Below are 18,187 nucleotides of genomic sequence, written 5' to 3'. Positions count from 1 at the left end.
CCACCCCAGTGCCTTGAAGTCCTTTTTGAGTGACTTAAGACTTCTCTCTACCACCTCATCATTACCTGCCTGGATAACCAACAAGGGGTAGTAATCAGAGGGCCGCAACAGAGCAGTGACCTTCCTTTTAATATCTCTGACCTGAGCCCCAGGGAGGCAGCAGACCTCTCTATGGTGTGGGTCTGGTCGACATATGGGCCCCTCCGTACCCCTCAGAACAGAGTCACCCACTACAATTACCCTCCTTTTCTTCTTACTTGAAGAAGTCGCAAGTCTTGGGGCTGAGGGACAAGCTGTGGAGGGTAGTGAGCTTGCTGTGTGCCCTAAGGATCTTCAACTCCACCATTTCATGGTCACTGCAGCCAAGGCTGCCCTCGAGCTTCACACTCCCCACCAGCCCCTCCTTTGTGGTTGCCCTGCATGGGGCAGTGTCACCACTTGACTGGTCAGTCCCTGAGGTCTTGAGAAACAGCTAAGAGAAAAAAAACCAGCAAGGCTGCAGGAAAGCAAGAATCCTTTTTAAGATGAACTAAGAACAGTACTTTCCTCCTTTTACTTTGGAAGAAAAGTAAGAGAATGAATAGCAAGATTTCTGTTCCTAGCACTGCCACTTTTCCCTATTCTAGTTCAAGAGCATATGGTGCAAAGTACATTCTCACTGGGACCTAATTTGTATGTCTTCTGGTCTCCTATGTGAGATATTTGTCCTTGATGACATTATCAGAGAAGAGACAAAGGTGAGGCACATGTTTTCTTCGGGCCCAATGAAGGCTGGAGGGAAAGGAAGAATGGCTTCTTTCCAAACTGATCACAGTAAAGCTATGTTCACTGGTGACAACAAAATGGAGTTACTATTGACAGTAGAGTATTCATCTGTTGACAGTAGAGTCAGTCACACTGTGTTTTTCATATCCTCCCTCCCCACAGTGACGTTTTGGTATGCCCTTGAATGCTCCTTGGACTTGACTTCTTCTTACATGGGCTCAGGTCCTCTGCTAATTTCTTTAGTTTTGGTTTCATTGTAACAGCTGAATTCTTCCAAGTACTACCTCCTCACAGTACCAAAACGAAGATGGCATTTGCATCTCCTGCAGATCTTGATAATGTGATTTAAACACAGTTCCATAAATTAACGGAAGAATTTTAAATGCTGCTACTTCAAGTTATCATCATCAGGTATTAAAGCTAATCTGCTTCATGGTGGAAAGGTACTGCAGGATTTGTCCTTGCAAACAGGAATGGAGGCAGTACCACTGTGCATTGCTCTGCTGCCTCAGCTATCTTAATTTTTTAAATTTCTCCTTCCTAAAACAAGCTCTTGTAAGCCTGAATCTTTCTCACAAGACTTTTCAAAGGTTTCAGTTTGTCAGTCAGCTGTTAATGATATTTCACAGGCAACTTCTTGAGTGCTGCTGACTGCTACATTCAGTGATCTAAATACTTGTTGCAATTAGGTCACAGATATTTGAACCTTGTTTACAAGTCTGAAAGACCATGAGTGACAGGAGAAAAGAGCCACAGCCTTGTGAGCTTAGAGTCTGCATCCTGGCACTAGAGACAGTTATTCTAAAGCTTTCTGGAAGCTAGATCAGCCTGCAGCGTACAACAAAGAAAAACGAAGATTTGCATTCTGGAGGGGAAAAAAAAAAAGCTGTGCAAGTAAATCCCTTCATTTCTTGTACTCTGTTGCTCCTTATTGTGGGCTTGTTCCTTTCCCCAAACTGGATCAACATAGAAATGTGGAGGCAACTTTAAGAGTTCTAAACTAATTTTTAATTTTCCAGTAGTATTTGTAACACCCAAAACACTTAACAAAAACTCACAAATCCAGTACAGTGGACTACTAGGAAAAACAGGATGAAAGATGGAGTAAAACAGGCAAGGGGACTCAAAAAGGCACTCAGAGAGACTGACAATTCAGTGGTTTGTTTTTTTTGCTTTCCCAACTACCTTTTCTGAGGACTTATGTTAGTGCTAGATAATGCTAAGAGGATACTGTTATATACAAATTTTGTTTTTAATCATATGCTCCCTTAAACATTGTCCAAGCATACTAGTGGATCTTTGTAAAAATTTGAAAAAAAAAAAAATCATTCAGGCCATAGTCTTGATTCCATATCACATTTCATTGTTCCAGTATGGCAAACAATAGATTGTTTACTCTTAACTGCTGTAACTGTTCATTATTACTGCCAAGTCTGTTGACATATAAAATTTAGAAGGTGTTTCTGCTCTATTTTCATTGCTAATGATTCACTGATAACATATTCCATCCTAAAAAAGCCTCTTTGCATGCACACACTTTTAAGAAGACAAAGTTTTAAATTTTTCTGTTGTAGTTAAAGCAACGTCAGGTATTTAAACCAACTTTACCTTTCCATTGGTTATGCAGTCGAAATCATGCCAAGCATGCAAAAATCTGCTGGTGTCTTACCTGGTGAGGTACGGAAGCGACACTGTCCAGTCATTGGATCATACTCCTGGTTTTCATCAGAGCACAGGCACAGGAAAGAACCATCGACATTTTCACAGAGGGCTTCACCACATACTCCGCTCAGCATTTCACATTCATTCACATCTGGGGAAAAAAATCCAAAACATAAATCAATTCAGATCCATTACAAACAGTTTGTTCTTTTATCTGCTGTATCTGTGCCAATATTATCTGTCAGATTACAGATGTGATCTCTGGGGAAGGATTTAAAACTCACTAATACCTAACTGGATTCATAAACAAGTAGTCAGTCCTTTGAAGTAAAGGCTCCTGAAAGCCACAGTACAGTTTACAGACTATTGATGCTGCCTGTAAACCAGAACATTGGCTTTCATTCTTTCGGGGGTTTCCTTCTCATTTTTAAATACCTGCTTTTCTTTGTACCCCCTTCTTGGGATTTAAGGTTCAAGCTCATTTAATTTCTTAACTTTATTATCAAAGTTCATTGAACTTAAGGAGCAAAATGAGTAGGTTTCGGTGTGAATCAGATGGCACTATGAAAAGAGAATTCCCTTTTCTCCTCAAAATCTCATTTTCCTCATGTACATCCACTGAACAGTGAATTCCCCCACCGCCGCCACGTGCCTCTCATACGCATGGCCTCACTGGCCGCTCTGGAACCCACAAGGAGTATGCCCAGGTCACCCAGGGAGACCCTGCCGAACACTGCACATTTCCACTCCCCAAAAAAACCCACATATTTTTAACTTGTAATCCATATACCTGCTAACTAGTCTACCCTGAAATGCTTTTTTGATGGGAGAGTTGCCTGCTGTTTGAACAAGGGTTACCAAATACTGTCAGGATCACTTAACTTTCTTTTCAGTTCCTAAAGTTTATGTTTGAAAATCTACTTTGTCTATGAATGACAGAATCTGAAAAGTAAAATCTGTGTACCACAACTCAGAAATTTCTATAATTGTGGTCTAAAGTATAACTTGTGAGGCAACATCTTATCCTTTTTACCTTTTATCCAGCAAGAATGAAGATCTAGTCATATGACTGAATGTTGATTTTTGTGTATTTTTATATAAATATGCATTTTAACTTATGGTTTACTCAGCACTTTTAAAATGTACTTAGATTTTTCTTTTTTGCTGGATTCCTGTCATAAGTAATAAGTCTTCTTTGGGGCACATTGCCTGGCCAGGAACTGAAGAGACTTAACCTTTACCTAAAATTGTTTTGGTAGGTAACTGGCATCAAAATTTTTAAGAGTATTTTATATTATACAGTGTGTACAAGAAAAAAACCCAAGACATTATTTTATGGTGCAGAATCACTTCACTGGCAACTCAAAATTAAATTTAGTTTCACACCAGCTTTTGCTTTCCTTCACCCCCGCCCCCGCTCTTTGCTTATTTGTTTTCATCCGTGAAAAGTCACTGTATGCAAAAATATACATTGGTATGTTGCAAACTAAATGCCAAATGGCATAAACAATTTTGTAATAAAACTATTTAATATATTACAAAACACATACAAACACTTCTGTAAAACTTCTAACGCCTCCTCTCTGTTCAGTATTCCGTTTAGGTTTCTGTTCCTGGTAAATGTGTTTCATCCTGAGTCTGGCTTGAAGAAACTGCTTAATGAATACCTTTCCTTGATCTGGTATTAATTTTGTATTAGAAACTTGTGCTGCCTCAGATAGTTCTCAGGTCCAACCATCACTATTAACAACAGATCTGGAAACCTACTACTTACAAGAGAAATGTGCAGTATTTACATATCTACAAACATCTCACATCTTTTCATGGTGATAGGTGTCTTTCCTGAAGCTTGAAGACAATGTTAAAATCTGTTCAAATATGAGGTGCCTAGGGAGGTGTGTCATCTAACTCAGCCTGGCTGTACCACATGCCAGACGTTATTTTCTGTAGGGGGTAGTACAGAGTTCCGGTTATTCAGCTAAGAGACTAAACAGATGTCGCATTTAAATAGGCTAAAGTATTAAATTCAATCTATTATGATTTATATTTGTGAATGGTCCTGATGTGCAGAAATAGTGGGTTTTCCTGAGATTTTTTAAGAGATAAAATGAGTGGTTCGTCTTATTTGCTGTTGGTTTCCTAATAACATGTTCTCATTAAATGGATACACAGTTAAGTTTCCATCTGGCACAAAGTTCCATGAGTAAAGCACAGCTCAACCTTATTTTACTAGTAAGTGGTATAACTTTTAAAAATAAATGATGGAAAACAAAAATGTTGCTGTGAAAAAACGCATTTTGCTCATATGCTGCTTTTTGCTCACCAGAACCTTGCAGGAATGACTACCTGCACCTAAGAACTCACCTGTACACCCTTGCCCATCCTGTGGATCCTGATACCCTTGGTAACAGAGGCAGCGGTAGGAGCCATCCATATTTTCACAGAACCCGTGACTGCCACATATTGTGCCATTTGCACATTCATCAACATCTGCAAGGAAGAATTTTAACATCAGACAGGCCATGTAACAGCCAAAGGTGGACATTCACGAAGAGTGCAGAAAAACAACAGACAGAGCATTTTTGCAGACAGATGCAGTGATGTCCCTCTATACATTGGGAAGGAAAACACAAAGGACAAGACAGAAAAAATTAATGTAAACACATGTACAATTTAAGGAAGTATTTCAGTATTAATTTTGCAGGAAATATGTCAGACAACGGTTTTGGTCAACTGTTTCCCATTTGTTTCACCAAACCTGTCAATCATGGCATGATGCCACATACCACAGCGTAAGACATAAGTTAAATACAACCATCTTTCTGACTGACTTGCAGATTCTGCCAGTGTAGCATTATACAGTCAACACTGTGCCTACAAGAGTTCAAGGGGATGGTTGCGTCCATTGTGCAGAAGTGCTGCACAGATCTCGTACTGGCTCTCAGCACAAAAGAGGATTTCATGGTGTAAGTGGTAAATACCTGGACTGAGCCTTCTGGTTTTAATCCTGCGAGTTTACATATACGAATAATCTTACTCAGGTAGGCAAAGTAATAACAATGCCTGCATGCCTTCTGTACCGGCCCTATCATTTGTAGTTCCCATTTGTGGTTTGCTGGCCTTAAAAGTAAGAGTCACTTGTGTGAATAAGTCTGTTCTTTGACTCAGCTGCCCATCAAACTATAATGAAGCAGAGCTGCTTGTGGCAGAATGTGGTTTATTTTTGTAAGTGTATTACAAGTGCTAGGAATGTATTATTTTTATCTTCACTCACAGTAAGAGCTAAACCCAAGGTCCTGACCATCTGTGGTCATTAAAGATGTCATGGTGTGTTTTTCGGGAGGAAGAACAGTAACTGAAACTGGGAACTTGCCAGGATACTAGGATTAGTAACTTCTGCCTTCTAAATTCCTCTGCAGTTTGAAGCAGAGAAATTATTGTTACATTTCTTTCCTAGAAACCATTGACTGTTAAGTAAGGTTGCTGTCCAGTTGGAATTATCTTCTGCACTGTGCCTCAGCAGTAATTACATTTTAAATGGTGAACAAAGTGATTTGCTTTTGATTTATCTGGGTACTAGCTACTGTTGTTAATTCTGCACGTTACAGTAGACCTTCATGTGATGGAGCCTACCATTGTTGTACCTCCAGAGAAGCCTTAGGCACTCACTGAACTAAAGAGCTGGTGGGACTGAATCCTGCGTTGTCACAGAGAGAGGGCTTCTCTGAGAAGGTGAGCAGCACTGCTGCCTGGTCTTTCTGAAAGGAGAGGGTAGGGTTCAAATGTAGTCCTGTCTACTCTTCCAGCTCTTCACAGCTGTGTCAAAGGCCTAGTAAAGTCAGCAAAGATGCACCTTGTTCTCTTCCTGACAGCACTTGCTGAGCAAGGACATTTTTACTTTTAAATCATGTCTTATGCTCAGCTAAAAGGGAATTCTTGGTCTCTGAACTATGTGGTCACAGCTCCCCAGGCTACCCAGATTTGAGCAGCATGTCATTACCATCCCCACAGGTTACCTGTTGTGCTGCCCTCTTGCTCCCCAAGTGCTCAAATTCATCCACACATGCATGTGTCTGCCTCAGGGAGAGGCTTTTTTGGGGTCTTGAAAACCAGCTTTTCCTATGTGCTGTAGTTGGGGTTTGAACAGGTTTACAATCGCATATAGATTTTTAAGGCCAGAAGAGACTATCCACAATCTCTTAAATAGGTTAAAAAACTGTCTCTGGCAATTTCTGTAGCAATGGAGTAAATTGTGAAATTTTACAACTTTTTTCAGAAAGGTATCTAATTTCACTTTAGGATGTTTAAGTGATGGAAAACTCACCTCCTCTCCTACGGAACTGATCCATGGGTTAACACCCTTCAGCTAAAATATGAAATTAATGCAAAACCTGCTACATACTCTGAAATCTAGGAGACATATATGAGTATAATTGACAATTATAAAAAAAGCACTTGCAGATAGAACTGGCAGCATAATTTGTCTGGTTTGTTGGTTTTGTCAATAAAGATTTTAATGGTCTTTACATCTTGATTTATTTAACAAAGGAAAAATATTGAAGGAGTTTATCTGAGAAAGGGTTATTTGTATTTGGCAAAGAATACAATAGCTAATATGCTTATTCTCAAGGAACTGAATATGAAAACTTGGGTGGTTTATGAATACTGAACTTACTGGAATCTACCACAAACCCTCCCTAGTAGAATTAATTCAGCAACAAGAGTAAGCCACACAGCTGTATTAAAGACACTGTCAAAGGTGGAAGGTCAAGTATTACCTTTGATACCCTTTCCTTTTCCAGTCACCATAATGACAGAATTATAAAAAAATGCATATGGAATTACTGGGAAGAAGAAGATACAAATTCTTTACAGTTGTGTTTTCCTGATCCCTCCCTCCTGCTGCTGTGCACTATGCCTCTATAACATATCTTATTTTAATGTTTAGTCTCAGGTGATCATCAGAGTTTCACGTATCTGGTCCAAAAATCTGAATACGCTATCTCCTATTCAGAAAACCCTGTACAGAAAAGTTAAGAAAAGGAATTCAAAATGAGTGAACAATGGTGGGTTGACAGCCAGGAATTTAAGACAACAGACAATAACACAGTGTTTGTATTTTCAGTGGCCAACTATAGTTTAATAACAAAAGTTCCTGAGCCACAGGACAGTTACTCTGTTAAAAGAAGAAACTACAACTGGGGATTTTAGAATTACTTAAATTACAGTATTTCTCTTACGTAACAGCTAAATGTTAAAGGGAACAGATAGGGGAATAGATCATGCAGCTGGTTCTCCAAAGGTAAACTAAGGTCCTTGACTAAAAAGCAGCAGAAACAAAACTTGTGATTGTAGCAAGTGTCCTAATTTAGTGTCCAATATAGCCACAGAAGACAGTTTTGTTTTTAAAATGTACACAGTCTGAACATGACTGGATCTTTCAGTGTATGGGAAATTAGAGAAGGTCCAAGCACCAACTATTTTTCCTTGTCTAGACAGCTCACTCAAAGGACTCCTGTTTTACAGCCGGAAAAGGCATTTGTTTCTTTAATCACCCCGTAAAGCACGAGGCTTGTAATTGGCCATTCTCTTGCTATATGGAGACAAAGCAAGGGGAAAAACTAAATATGAAACCAATATATCCTATGTCTATACAGTGACTACAGCAGTAATTACAACCTGTTTTAGAATCCATGACTCGGTGCTGCCTGCTTTAATCAAAACTCCTTTGATCTAGCATCATCAGGATCTAAAGGCAAAACATGTGCGCTCCAGCACACTCCTTTTCAGCTCAACGCCGTGTTCCTGTTTTCCTCCAACCTGAACATATACTTAACCTCAGGTGGGATATTTAAATCTCACTGAAATGTACTTACATGGCAAAGTGTCTGGAAGAGGAACTGTTTCCTAGGACAGTTCTGTACAGTGCTCAGGGGAATTGAGCTCTGATTCTGAGTGCTCCAGGACTGCCCATAACAGCCATACATAAAAATCACTGTCATGAGAAAATCAGAAAAAATGAATAGAAAGACCTTGGCCATCTAGAGGCAATAATGCTGGATGGTCTTCCAACATTATGATGATGCGGGTAAGAAAGAAATTCTTATTTCTCCCTTTGTGCTCTTACTTCTCTAGCCAGCATCCAGGTAAGAAGTAGTTGGTGCCCTAGAACATCTCTGTCAGCAAACGCAAGAAGGCTGGTGAAGTCTGTGATTACTCATTGTGGAACAAGAAGTTTGCTCACAGGGGCATGCTCTGGGGATGCATATCTGAATCCATGTTTGGCAGAAGCCTGAGCTTTCTTACTTCAGTATTTAATCAGAGATTTGGTGAAGCTGTGAAGTTGTCTACTGCATAAAATTTACTCCATGTAACAGATAACACTCAGCCCCAAAAGGAGTCCTAGATTTACCATACCCTTTTCTTAAAGCTGCCTCATTTTCCCTATATATGGGCAGAATTATGGTTGTGATGTACAGTTAGTTACAGCAGACATCTACTCTTAAAATGTCTTTGGTGGCAGAGGTAACTGACACACTGCTCGCAGCTCTACTCTTTGTTTCCCTGATTTTCAGACTTCTTAGATATGCAGTCACCTTAAATGATGGACAATGTAGCATCTTTGTGTACAGGTTTGTAAATTACTCTTTTGATCTGTGGATGCTCTGTACAAGCATCCAAAAGGCTCAGATGGGAGACTTATCCAGTGGACAAGTAAAGCAGAACAGGTTAAAAGACAGTGAGGGGGAAGGAAGAAGCAGAGGTCAGAGAGCTCTGGGGGGATGCATAATTCTTTTTTGGAGTGTCTCTTGAGGCAGGCAGTGAAGCTCGTGGCTTGAAGCAGAGAGAGGGAAAAGTGAGGGAGTCACTGAGAGATAAACGGGAAGAGGTGCTTGGGGCAGGGTATTGACTGAAGCACCAGAGAACCTCTAACGTGAGTTTTTGCCAACATAGTTGACTAGCAGCCAGCTGGGTAAAACAGGAACCCCAGCGAGCTCGACTGGGAGCTAGGGAGCGCTCCGAGAGCCTCCTGTTCAGAGAGCCTGGCGCAGCCAAATTGCTGAGCCTGGGGCCAGGCGGCAGTGGAATGCCACTGCTACAACAGTTTGTCTACACCTTGGAAGAAGACACAGTCTCCACAGCTGTTCAGTTTACTTTGGCCAGTGGCCATAAAAACTCCATACCAGAACAGAACCACATGGGGTTCTTAAATGTTTTATGTTGTTGTTGTTTCTGACTTTTCAAAAAACCAAGTCAAACTCGTACAAAAACAGTCTGGAGATACGGAAAATCTGCTCCCCAGGTACAGAGAGGCGTCTGAATCCAGCAAAATTTCCTCAGGTTCTTTCTCTGATGGTATAAACAGTTATTCTCACTCACTTAACTAGAAGTAAATTCACAGAGGCACCTAGTGTAAAGAACAGTAGCTCCTGCGGCTGGAAGTCACATCCTTTCCCAGTACCTGGAATGTCACACGTTCCTTTTGTTTCTGATCTTTTGTTTCAGCTTGCCGAAGCTGACACCACCATACATATTAACACTGACACCATCAGTGCTCTCTTCAAATGAATTTTTTCAACTCTACAATTGTTTTTGTTAAAATGACAGAATGGAGAAACTAATCATGGTAGAAAAGGAGTGCTGCTGCTTCAGAAGACTAGAAGTACCCGTGCTTCGCCAAGTTATTAAAATACTTTTCCAAGTGTTGAATATAAAGTCTGATCTGTATTCCATACACACCACCAATTACTTGTGAAGCATGCTCAACTGGTTTTGTACTTGTTGTTTTATTCTTCATTAAAAAGTTCCAAAACTACTCACAATCCTGGAAATAAGATCTTGTGATTCCATCTTTTTCTATTCAGTACAAGTTTGGCTTTTTTGTTCTAATGGAGATTAACTTTGTACTGCTTCATCATATGTGATGGTAACCCTTCCCTGGGAACTGTGTTACTTTATTAACTGTCAGAGATCCAGACAGAGGGGCTCATTGTTTCTGGTACGTCCCCTAAAATTAGATGCCACTGACTTTTTTTTTTTTTTAAGTTGTGTTTCTATTCAGTTCTGCCTTTTTTATTCACAAGGTTAATAAGTGTTCTTCTAACTCTGGTTTGGAATAAAGTGTTTGGTTTCTACTAAGAGCAGGCTGCATTCTTCTCTGACCACTTTTTTTTTTTTTTTTTTCAGCTATGCTCAACAGTGAGACAAAACACCTGCTACTACTTTTCTTGCAGAGAAATTGAAGATATTTAACCATATCCTTCCTAAACAACTGGGTGAAATGTATATATGCTGCCAAAAGAGTCCATGAACATGCTTTGGAATTATCCCCATTACTTGAAATCACAAAATACTGCCTTGTTCATCAATCACTGGAGTTATTCAGATTCACTCTCTCTAGCCTACTTGACCAGGCTTTTGTCTTGGCAGTAAGAGAATGTTTCTTTCAACTTATGCCATGATTACAAAGTAAGTAACGTTGAGAGAGGAAAAAGCACCAAAAATACTGCAGGATTTTTTTTAGTTATCAGTAATAATTAAAACACCATAGTGTGTTTGATGTCATGCTGTACCTAAATATACATCACTTATTCCCTTACCTCAGTGTAACAGTATTCTTGCCAATAGTGTATTTCATTTCATTAGATATTACATTACTAACTATATGGCAGGTTATATGCCAGCTCAAATAATAATGCTGTAATGCTGTTCTTCCTCTGGTAAAAGTAGATGGACTAAATGTGACAGCCAGACAGGAGTTTCAATACACCTCCTCCAATGAAGGAAGAACCTTTTCACTATCCCTAAGTGAACTATGAGAAGAACTGGCCCAGGAAAACCAATCATGTACGGATTTACTGGCCCACAATGTGGGATGGGGAACAGCTCACTTGCTTCTTGGCTGCTTGACATCCACTGCCCATAGGTTTTAACACTGAGCTATCATCTGCTCAGTGCTTCTCCCCTGCATGCATCCTGCCAAACCATGACTATATAATCTTTTCCCCTTCTGAAGTTTTCTCCCAAGACTTCTTGTCTTGATAAAACTGCCCTTCTTCATTCAGTTAGGGGAATTTTTGTTTTCTGTCAGCATCACTGACTACACAGAGCCGCACTTCTTCTCGGTATCATTGAACACAAGTGCCCTATGGAGAGTAGCATCACTAGTAAGTGTATGTGTTCCATTAGCAACAGGATACATTCTCATGCTATAACCAAATAAAAACCCTGGTTACACCTAAATTTCAGGCTCCTGGTTGATGTTTCTCACCAGTGTTATTACTGGAGCAGATTTTACAACCTTATATGAAAAATACCTGTATAAGCATACCTGCATACACTTACGAAGAATAAGCTGGCTTTAGTACTGTACAGATCTAATTACTGCTATTATTCAATTTCTGCCATTTCAGAATGCCTAAGGTTCTGTCATAGATAGCATTTTTCCACAATTTCTCACTGGAGTTCTGTTGTGTGAATGCTCCATCTGCATCTTTTTTTTAAAAAAAAAAAGTCTTGACAAGCAAGGTTTTGTTGTCTCACACACAGCAATGAGAACATTCAGGCAGCTCAGGCTTGCTGCTAATGCACTTAATCTTTAAATTAAGTAATCCTAAATGTTTATGGCAGGAAAGTCTTTCCCACTGAAACTTCTCAGAAGCCTGAGTTCCAAACTCGCTTTACATACATTTTATATATATTTATTCTTTCCATCCTTACTATAAGACAGAAATAATTTCCCATCTATGAATAGATTTTCATATTATTACAGATGTCCACGGGTTTCATATATCTTAACAAAAGAAGATCATTCCCTCCTTTGCCATCATTTGCCACAGTTAGGTTAGCATTCCTTCTTTTTCATTAATTTATTTTGCTCAAAAAAATAATCTAAAGATAGCAAAATTATTAAAAATCAAGAAAAGCAAAACACAGATTTGTAACAAACATTAACTCCGTTATGTTGCCCATTTTGTACATTTCCTGTCATACTTCTTATAATTCAAACAGCCACATAGCACACTGTCCATTTATGAGAAGAACAACAAAGGGCCCTGAGGTGTTTGCAGAGTTAACAGTGGGTTTGGGGTATTAGACCCAAACGGACTACTCTTCTTACCCAACTAATAACAGCAAATGAATGGGAAAGTGTTAGTGTAATTTGTCTCACCTTCACATCTTCGGCCATCTGCAGACACAGAAAAGCCCCGCTCGCATATGCACTGGTAAGAACCATCCGTGTTTAGACACTCCCCGTGAGGTGAACAGAGGTCAGATCTCTCACATTCATTGATATCTGAAAACAGAGACATTAATAGCTTTGCAAATCATCATACCCTTAATATTAAGTCTAAGCTCAATTAGTCTTAAAAGCAGCTTTTATTTTCACCAGCTATGTAAATAGCTATGTAAACAAGGCTCATTTTCTAGAGTAACCAAATCTTCTGGGATCATTCTTCAACTCTGTATAGGCATCACTATGTTCAGCTGCATCATACTCTCACTATACCACTCTGCAAGAAAGATAAGCAGATGAGAGTGATTCGTGATATACCAGTATAAGCTGCACACTAGCCAACATTTCTTCTGCATTAGGGGAATTCTCAGATGGCTCCATCTCACTGCTTTTTGATTGCTGCATGCTGGTCAACTTGCGCATCTGGCTCCAGTGTTACCAGCAGGTCTGGAATTGCATCTTTCCCAGTAGGCTGATTTTATATAATTTAAAGCCAAATACTCTTTTTTGCTGATGGGGAATGGGAATGGTCCCAAAAGGCTGCTATTTAAGAGTCTGTCATCATTGTGGGTTTTTTTTTTGGTTTTTTTTTTTTTTTAAAAAAACCCAACACCGTAGACAGCATTGTTCAAACACTGCCTTTCAAAGTCGTGAATCTGAAAAACAAGCATTTCTTTGATTGATGTCTCTCTTAACAACAAAACCTGCCACCAGAACTTAAGGACTGCATTCATTCATTAAGGAGGTACCACTTTCACATGAATTACCATTCACATTGTAAATGTAAACTTTTGTATTTTGCTTTCCAAAAGCCTATTAAGAAGTTTTCAGTACCATGCTGAGATCAAACACAAACTTACAAACAAAATTTACACATGTGGCTCATTCATCCATCATCACAGATAGCAGAATTTCTTATTCTTAACTGTGTCTTCTGTTGCTTAGATTCTGGCTGTTGTTACAGCCATACAAAATGCATCAAAGTAGACAGTAATTTTGATAGACTAGAGACACTGTGATTTCAATACCATCATTTCAAGACCCAAGACATCCATTAGAGAATTTTCTTTAGATACAGACTGATTCTGTCCTGTGTGTAAACCTTCTGGGCTGGTGTCCTGATGTCATAGCACATATGTGGAAAGAACAGAGGCAGCTCAGGGAAGGGTAGTATCTGTATGAGGTGCACCGGGAAAAGTCAGTGTGCTGTGCTTCACACAACACCCACGTGTATAAAGTTTTCTCTGAATTTGTAGTAAATGCAGACCCATGACATACTTCCTGAAGCTCTCTGAAAGTCAGGTAAGGTGGGAGATCAGCAATGACAAGGACAGTATGGTACCTTCTCCGGACCCACACTGTTGTCATGACTAAGCTGTCAGTTTCTTGAAACTGCCAGAAAAATACTGGAAACCAAACCAGCTGATTACACAAGGTAGAATGATGTATTGAAAGATAGGAAAACAAAATTAACAATGTTAGGGAAATAGAGTATAATTTGTCTGAAAGAGGAAACTGTGCACTTTCTAATGTTTTGGACTCTTTTCAACTTCGCTCCTTACCAAAACGTGTGTTTCTAATTTCTTGTCTAGTCCAGATTCAACCTGCAGACATTGCATTCTGTGATAAATTTGCCAGTTTAATTCAATAGCGCTCTACTTTCAATTATGGTTTCCTTTGAATGTAGTAAGACTCTGACTGAGTCACCTCTCATTTTTTTTCTGATTGAGTCACCTCTCATTTTTTTTCTTCAACAAAACAGTTTAAAAGCATCCAATGTTTTTTCCCCCTAGGCCATCAGCTTTTTTTTGATGCATCTCTGCCTCTCCTCAGCTCATCAGCATCTGGTTTTGAATTGTGGGCACCAGAATGTCAGTGTACAACAATGTGCCAAGAGCAGTTGTATTGGTGCAAAATAGAGGTAAACAATATCCTGCTGGATATTCTGATTTTTCAGTCTGTCAGGGAGTGCATTAGTCCTACTGGCCACAGGGTTGCACTGGAAGCTCATACTCAGCTGACTGACCCCTAAATCCTTCTCAGTGACTGTGTCCCAGAAGGAAGTCCACCACCTGATAAGCATGACTGAGGTACCTTCTTCAATGTAGAACTGGATATATTAAATCACGTATTGTTTGCTCATACCCAGTATACCATGTGATCAAGATCACTCTGCACTAGTGGCCTATTACGATCTTCTACCAGGCCCCTAATCTCTCCAGGAAAATTCTCTCCAAAATTTTATGTTTTTTTCTTGCTATTACAGAACTCTGATAAAACTAACTTTCAGTCATTTAAAAATGTCCCAGTTTAGCTACTGTTTAAAGTATTTTGAAGTTACTGTTGAAATGTAAAGACATCATCATTTATGATACAAACGTGGTTAGTTTTGTCCAGTACAAAATACAGGACAAGGAAATATACTGAAGATTTCCATCTTTGACAAATAAAAATTCTACTATTGCGTCCTGTAACAGCTTAAAACAAATAGTCAACACAGTAAAAAAAAGTCTAACCATACTTAATTTTGCTATGCAAAGATCTCCCTTTATGTTCTTTCGCTGTGTCCAGTTCTTTGCTACTCTAACTTGTCAGTCACATTCATTGTATCAACTCCTCCTTTCTTCCATTTGTTTTGATATTGATCTGGCTATTTCTCAAGCAGTTTCACTCCCCTCTACAGCAGGTTGTTATTTTTCAGTGTTGGTGGTCTTCCTTCTCAAGTGTGGTGCTCTCACCTGAAATAATTTTCAATTTTCATTCACATTTTTCTGTTAAAAATACTGTCTATACTGTCTGTCCCTTAGCTGGCTCATAAGTGCTTTCAGTTTTGTCATGTTCATTTAAAACATGAAGCCTATATGCTACTACTTTATATAGCGGAGTGAAGAGAACAGAGTGGTATCAAAGCTGCACTGATTTATAGCTTCTGATCAATTCTCTTTTATCTGCTAAAGTAAGGTCTAATAGTGTACTTCTGTATGTTGAACGCAACATTTTCTGAATCAGAAAGCAGTCAGATAGAACACTCAGAACTTTTACAGGGAATTTACTGTTGATTGCACAAGATCTTCAACACAGATCAACTGGAATACAGTCTCTCAGCTCAAGTCTAAACTGTGCATAAGAGAGCAGTCAAAGCAAAGCCCAGTCTCCTGGTCCTCCAGTCATTTAGAGCACGAACATGCTGTCACTTTCCAGCTCTAATACCATGGTTCTCGTCTCATCAAAATGGGTGGCAAGAGGGAGTTGTGAGGCATGCCTGGGTGTTGTGCCAACATGGAGTTGGGATCATTCAGAACTAAAACCTGGGAAGTATTTTTCTGGGTTTGGCAATGCTGACTCAGCCTCAGGTAACACATTCTCTTCCTCCCCACCCATCCTCCACAAAGCACTGCAAGCGTTTTAGAGGTGAGGGGGGGGGGGGGGTTATCTAATGTGACTTGACACTAACTATACTGCTCTTTCTGTTACATCACTGATTCATAAACATAGAAGGTTCTGTCAAAATAAATATTTCCAGGATTTGGGAAAATGCAGCACCGTATCTCTGTTAGCTCTAATGTAGATAATCTTTCAAATTATGAAGGCTGAGATTTCAGCCTCTTGAAATAATTTCTCAGTGTATATTTACAGAGAGCAATATGAAGAGAAGAGTAAGAAGGTACTACAAATGGTAACTAACATGAGTTTTTCTCCTCCTTAGCATGATTTGTGACTATAACAAGATATGCTTACGAACTTGCACATTTATAATAATCATCCAGGTATTTTTATAGCTGTTTCATACCTTGACATCCCCTATTTGCTATCTGCTGGAAACCATCTGGACAAGTGCACTTGTAAGACCCGTCAGTATTGATGCAGTTTCCTCCAAGGCAAATATCACTGTCTTGAAGGCATTCATCAACATCTGAAATAAAAATGTAACTGAATTATTAGATAACATAAAAACGGATGAAACTTTTAATAGTGATACTTTGATACTAATGTAGCAACTTGAAGCTACAATGCCCTTTAATATCTCTGTGCGTGCGTGGAAATCAAGTTTACTACACTTTAGGATGTCCTTTTAATTTCCCTTTTATCATATCATCAAACTTCTTCTATTTCTCTAGAGAGTTTTAAAATTTGAGTTTGTATGTGACTTATTCCTAGCAAATATGCCTAACATGTGCCATCTGCATCTCTCATGAAAGCTATCATAACATCTTTATACCACTCTCTACCCTACTATAAAGGTGACTGTGGTGTTACAGTAAAGTAGTTAAAAAGAAATCCAAGCAGCTCTTCTTTTAGAAGACAGACACAAAAAACCTACTAATGCAAATTTGTAGTTTGGACATGTTTAGACCACTACACAGAGATCCCTGAGCTGGAAGTGACACGATTCAGACGTCCCTCAGCGTACGGGCAAGCCCAGCCATAGCTGGTGTGTCACACCAGGCAAGACGTGCTGGCAGAGACCGCTCACAAAACAACCACGTGGACAGGAGGCTTGTAGGACAGGGACTGCACTCCGTGCACTGCTGTGCTAACGGTTACTTTTTCATGCAGTTCATGTGATGCAATACAGCCATTCCACAGGCTTAACAGCTTGGTCACAAAGCTGAATAGCTGCTTTTGCACAGTGCTATGCCCAAGCCATAAATCCAGCCGCAGAGTCAGGGCACGCAGGTTCTGGCTCCCAGCTGCCTATATACCACGTTCCCAGTGATAAGCCTCAGGCCCATACGCTCTGCTCTAGTGTCGACATCCATGGGATAAATGTGCTGACTGACACATCGCAGGGCAAGTTTCAGGATACAAACTAGATACAGAGTAATCAAATATTTCAAGAGACACTGACATTGTCTTAACCTAAAGTCTTTCCTTCCCATTGTCTTCCAAAAGGGTTAAAGGCAGCCCAATGGAGGAAACTGAGCACAGCTACTGTGGGTACAGGATTAACTCAGCAAGTGCCTACATTCCAGTGATATGATACAGTTTTGTTTCACTACAGCTAAAGATCACAAGGTATTTGATGACTGTGCCTCTAAGTTTTAAAAGCAAACAGAAAATGAGTCAAAAAAAGGAAGCATCTCATAAGCAACTTTTCCTCGCCTCCACAGTGCCCCACCTTGTAATTCACTGAGTCTATTGCTCTGATAATGCAGACAGCTTCCTTTGAAAAACAGTTATCAAACACTTTTTCCACTGCCTTTGATTAGTCTGATTTCTTAAGCATGGATTTTAGTTGATTAGAATTGTAGCTTTTTCCTGTGTTGCAGGAATAAATAACAATTGTAATTAAAGAATAGGACATGACCTCATTTCTACATTTATCTCTGGGAAGCCCACACTATATTAGAGTGCAACTATCCTTGGGATTTAATCTATTTGATAAAAATAAGAAATAGGGATAGCTTTCTTACATAAATTAATGTTGTTGCAGATAAAACTGCACTTAATGCTGACAAAGGTGTGACCTTTCGATAACCATGTTTTACAATAATTTTCAACTGAGAAATTGTGGTTTATTTA

General features: G+C 39.4%; 1 protein-coding gene across 8 annotated transcripts in view; it reads right to left on the bottom strand.

Moving 5' to 3' along the window:
• LTBP1 (latent transforming growth factor beta binding protein 1) overlaps nt 1–18,187 on the bottom strand; it is a 213,123-nt gene that overhangs the window by 36,535 nt on the left and 158,401 nt on the right. For all 8 annotated transcript variants that reach the window (XM_074863371.1, XM_074863363.1, XM_074863365.1 and 5 more), the window contains 4 exons: nt 16,455–16,577; nt 12,599–12,724; nt 4,792–4,917; nt 2,435–2,578 (listed from right to left, as the gene is read on the bottom strand). In XM_074863371.1, coding sequence (XP_074719472.1) covers nt 2,435–2,578; nt 4,792–4,917; nt 12,599–12,724; nt 16,455–16,577 — 519 coding nt within the window. The remainder of the gene's footprint in view (nt 1–2,434; nt 2,579–4,791; nt 4,918–12,598; nt 12,725–16,454; nt 16,578–18,187) is intronic.

Source organism: Strix uralensis, chromosome 3 (genome assembly GCF_047716275.1).
Source record: "Strix uralensis isolate ZFMK-TIS-50842 chromosome 3, bStrUra1, whole genome shotgun sequence".
Lineage (NCBI taxonomy): Eukaryota > Metazoa > Chordata > Aves > Strigiformes > Strigidae > Strix > Strix uralensis.
This window is presented reverse-complemented; position numbering and strand designations above follow the sequence as displayed.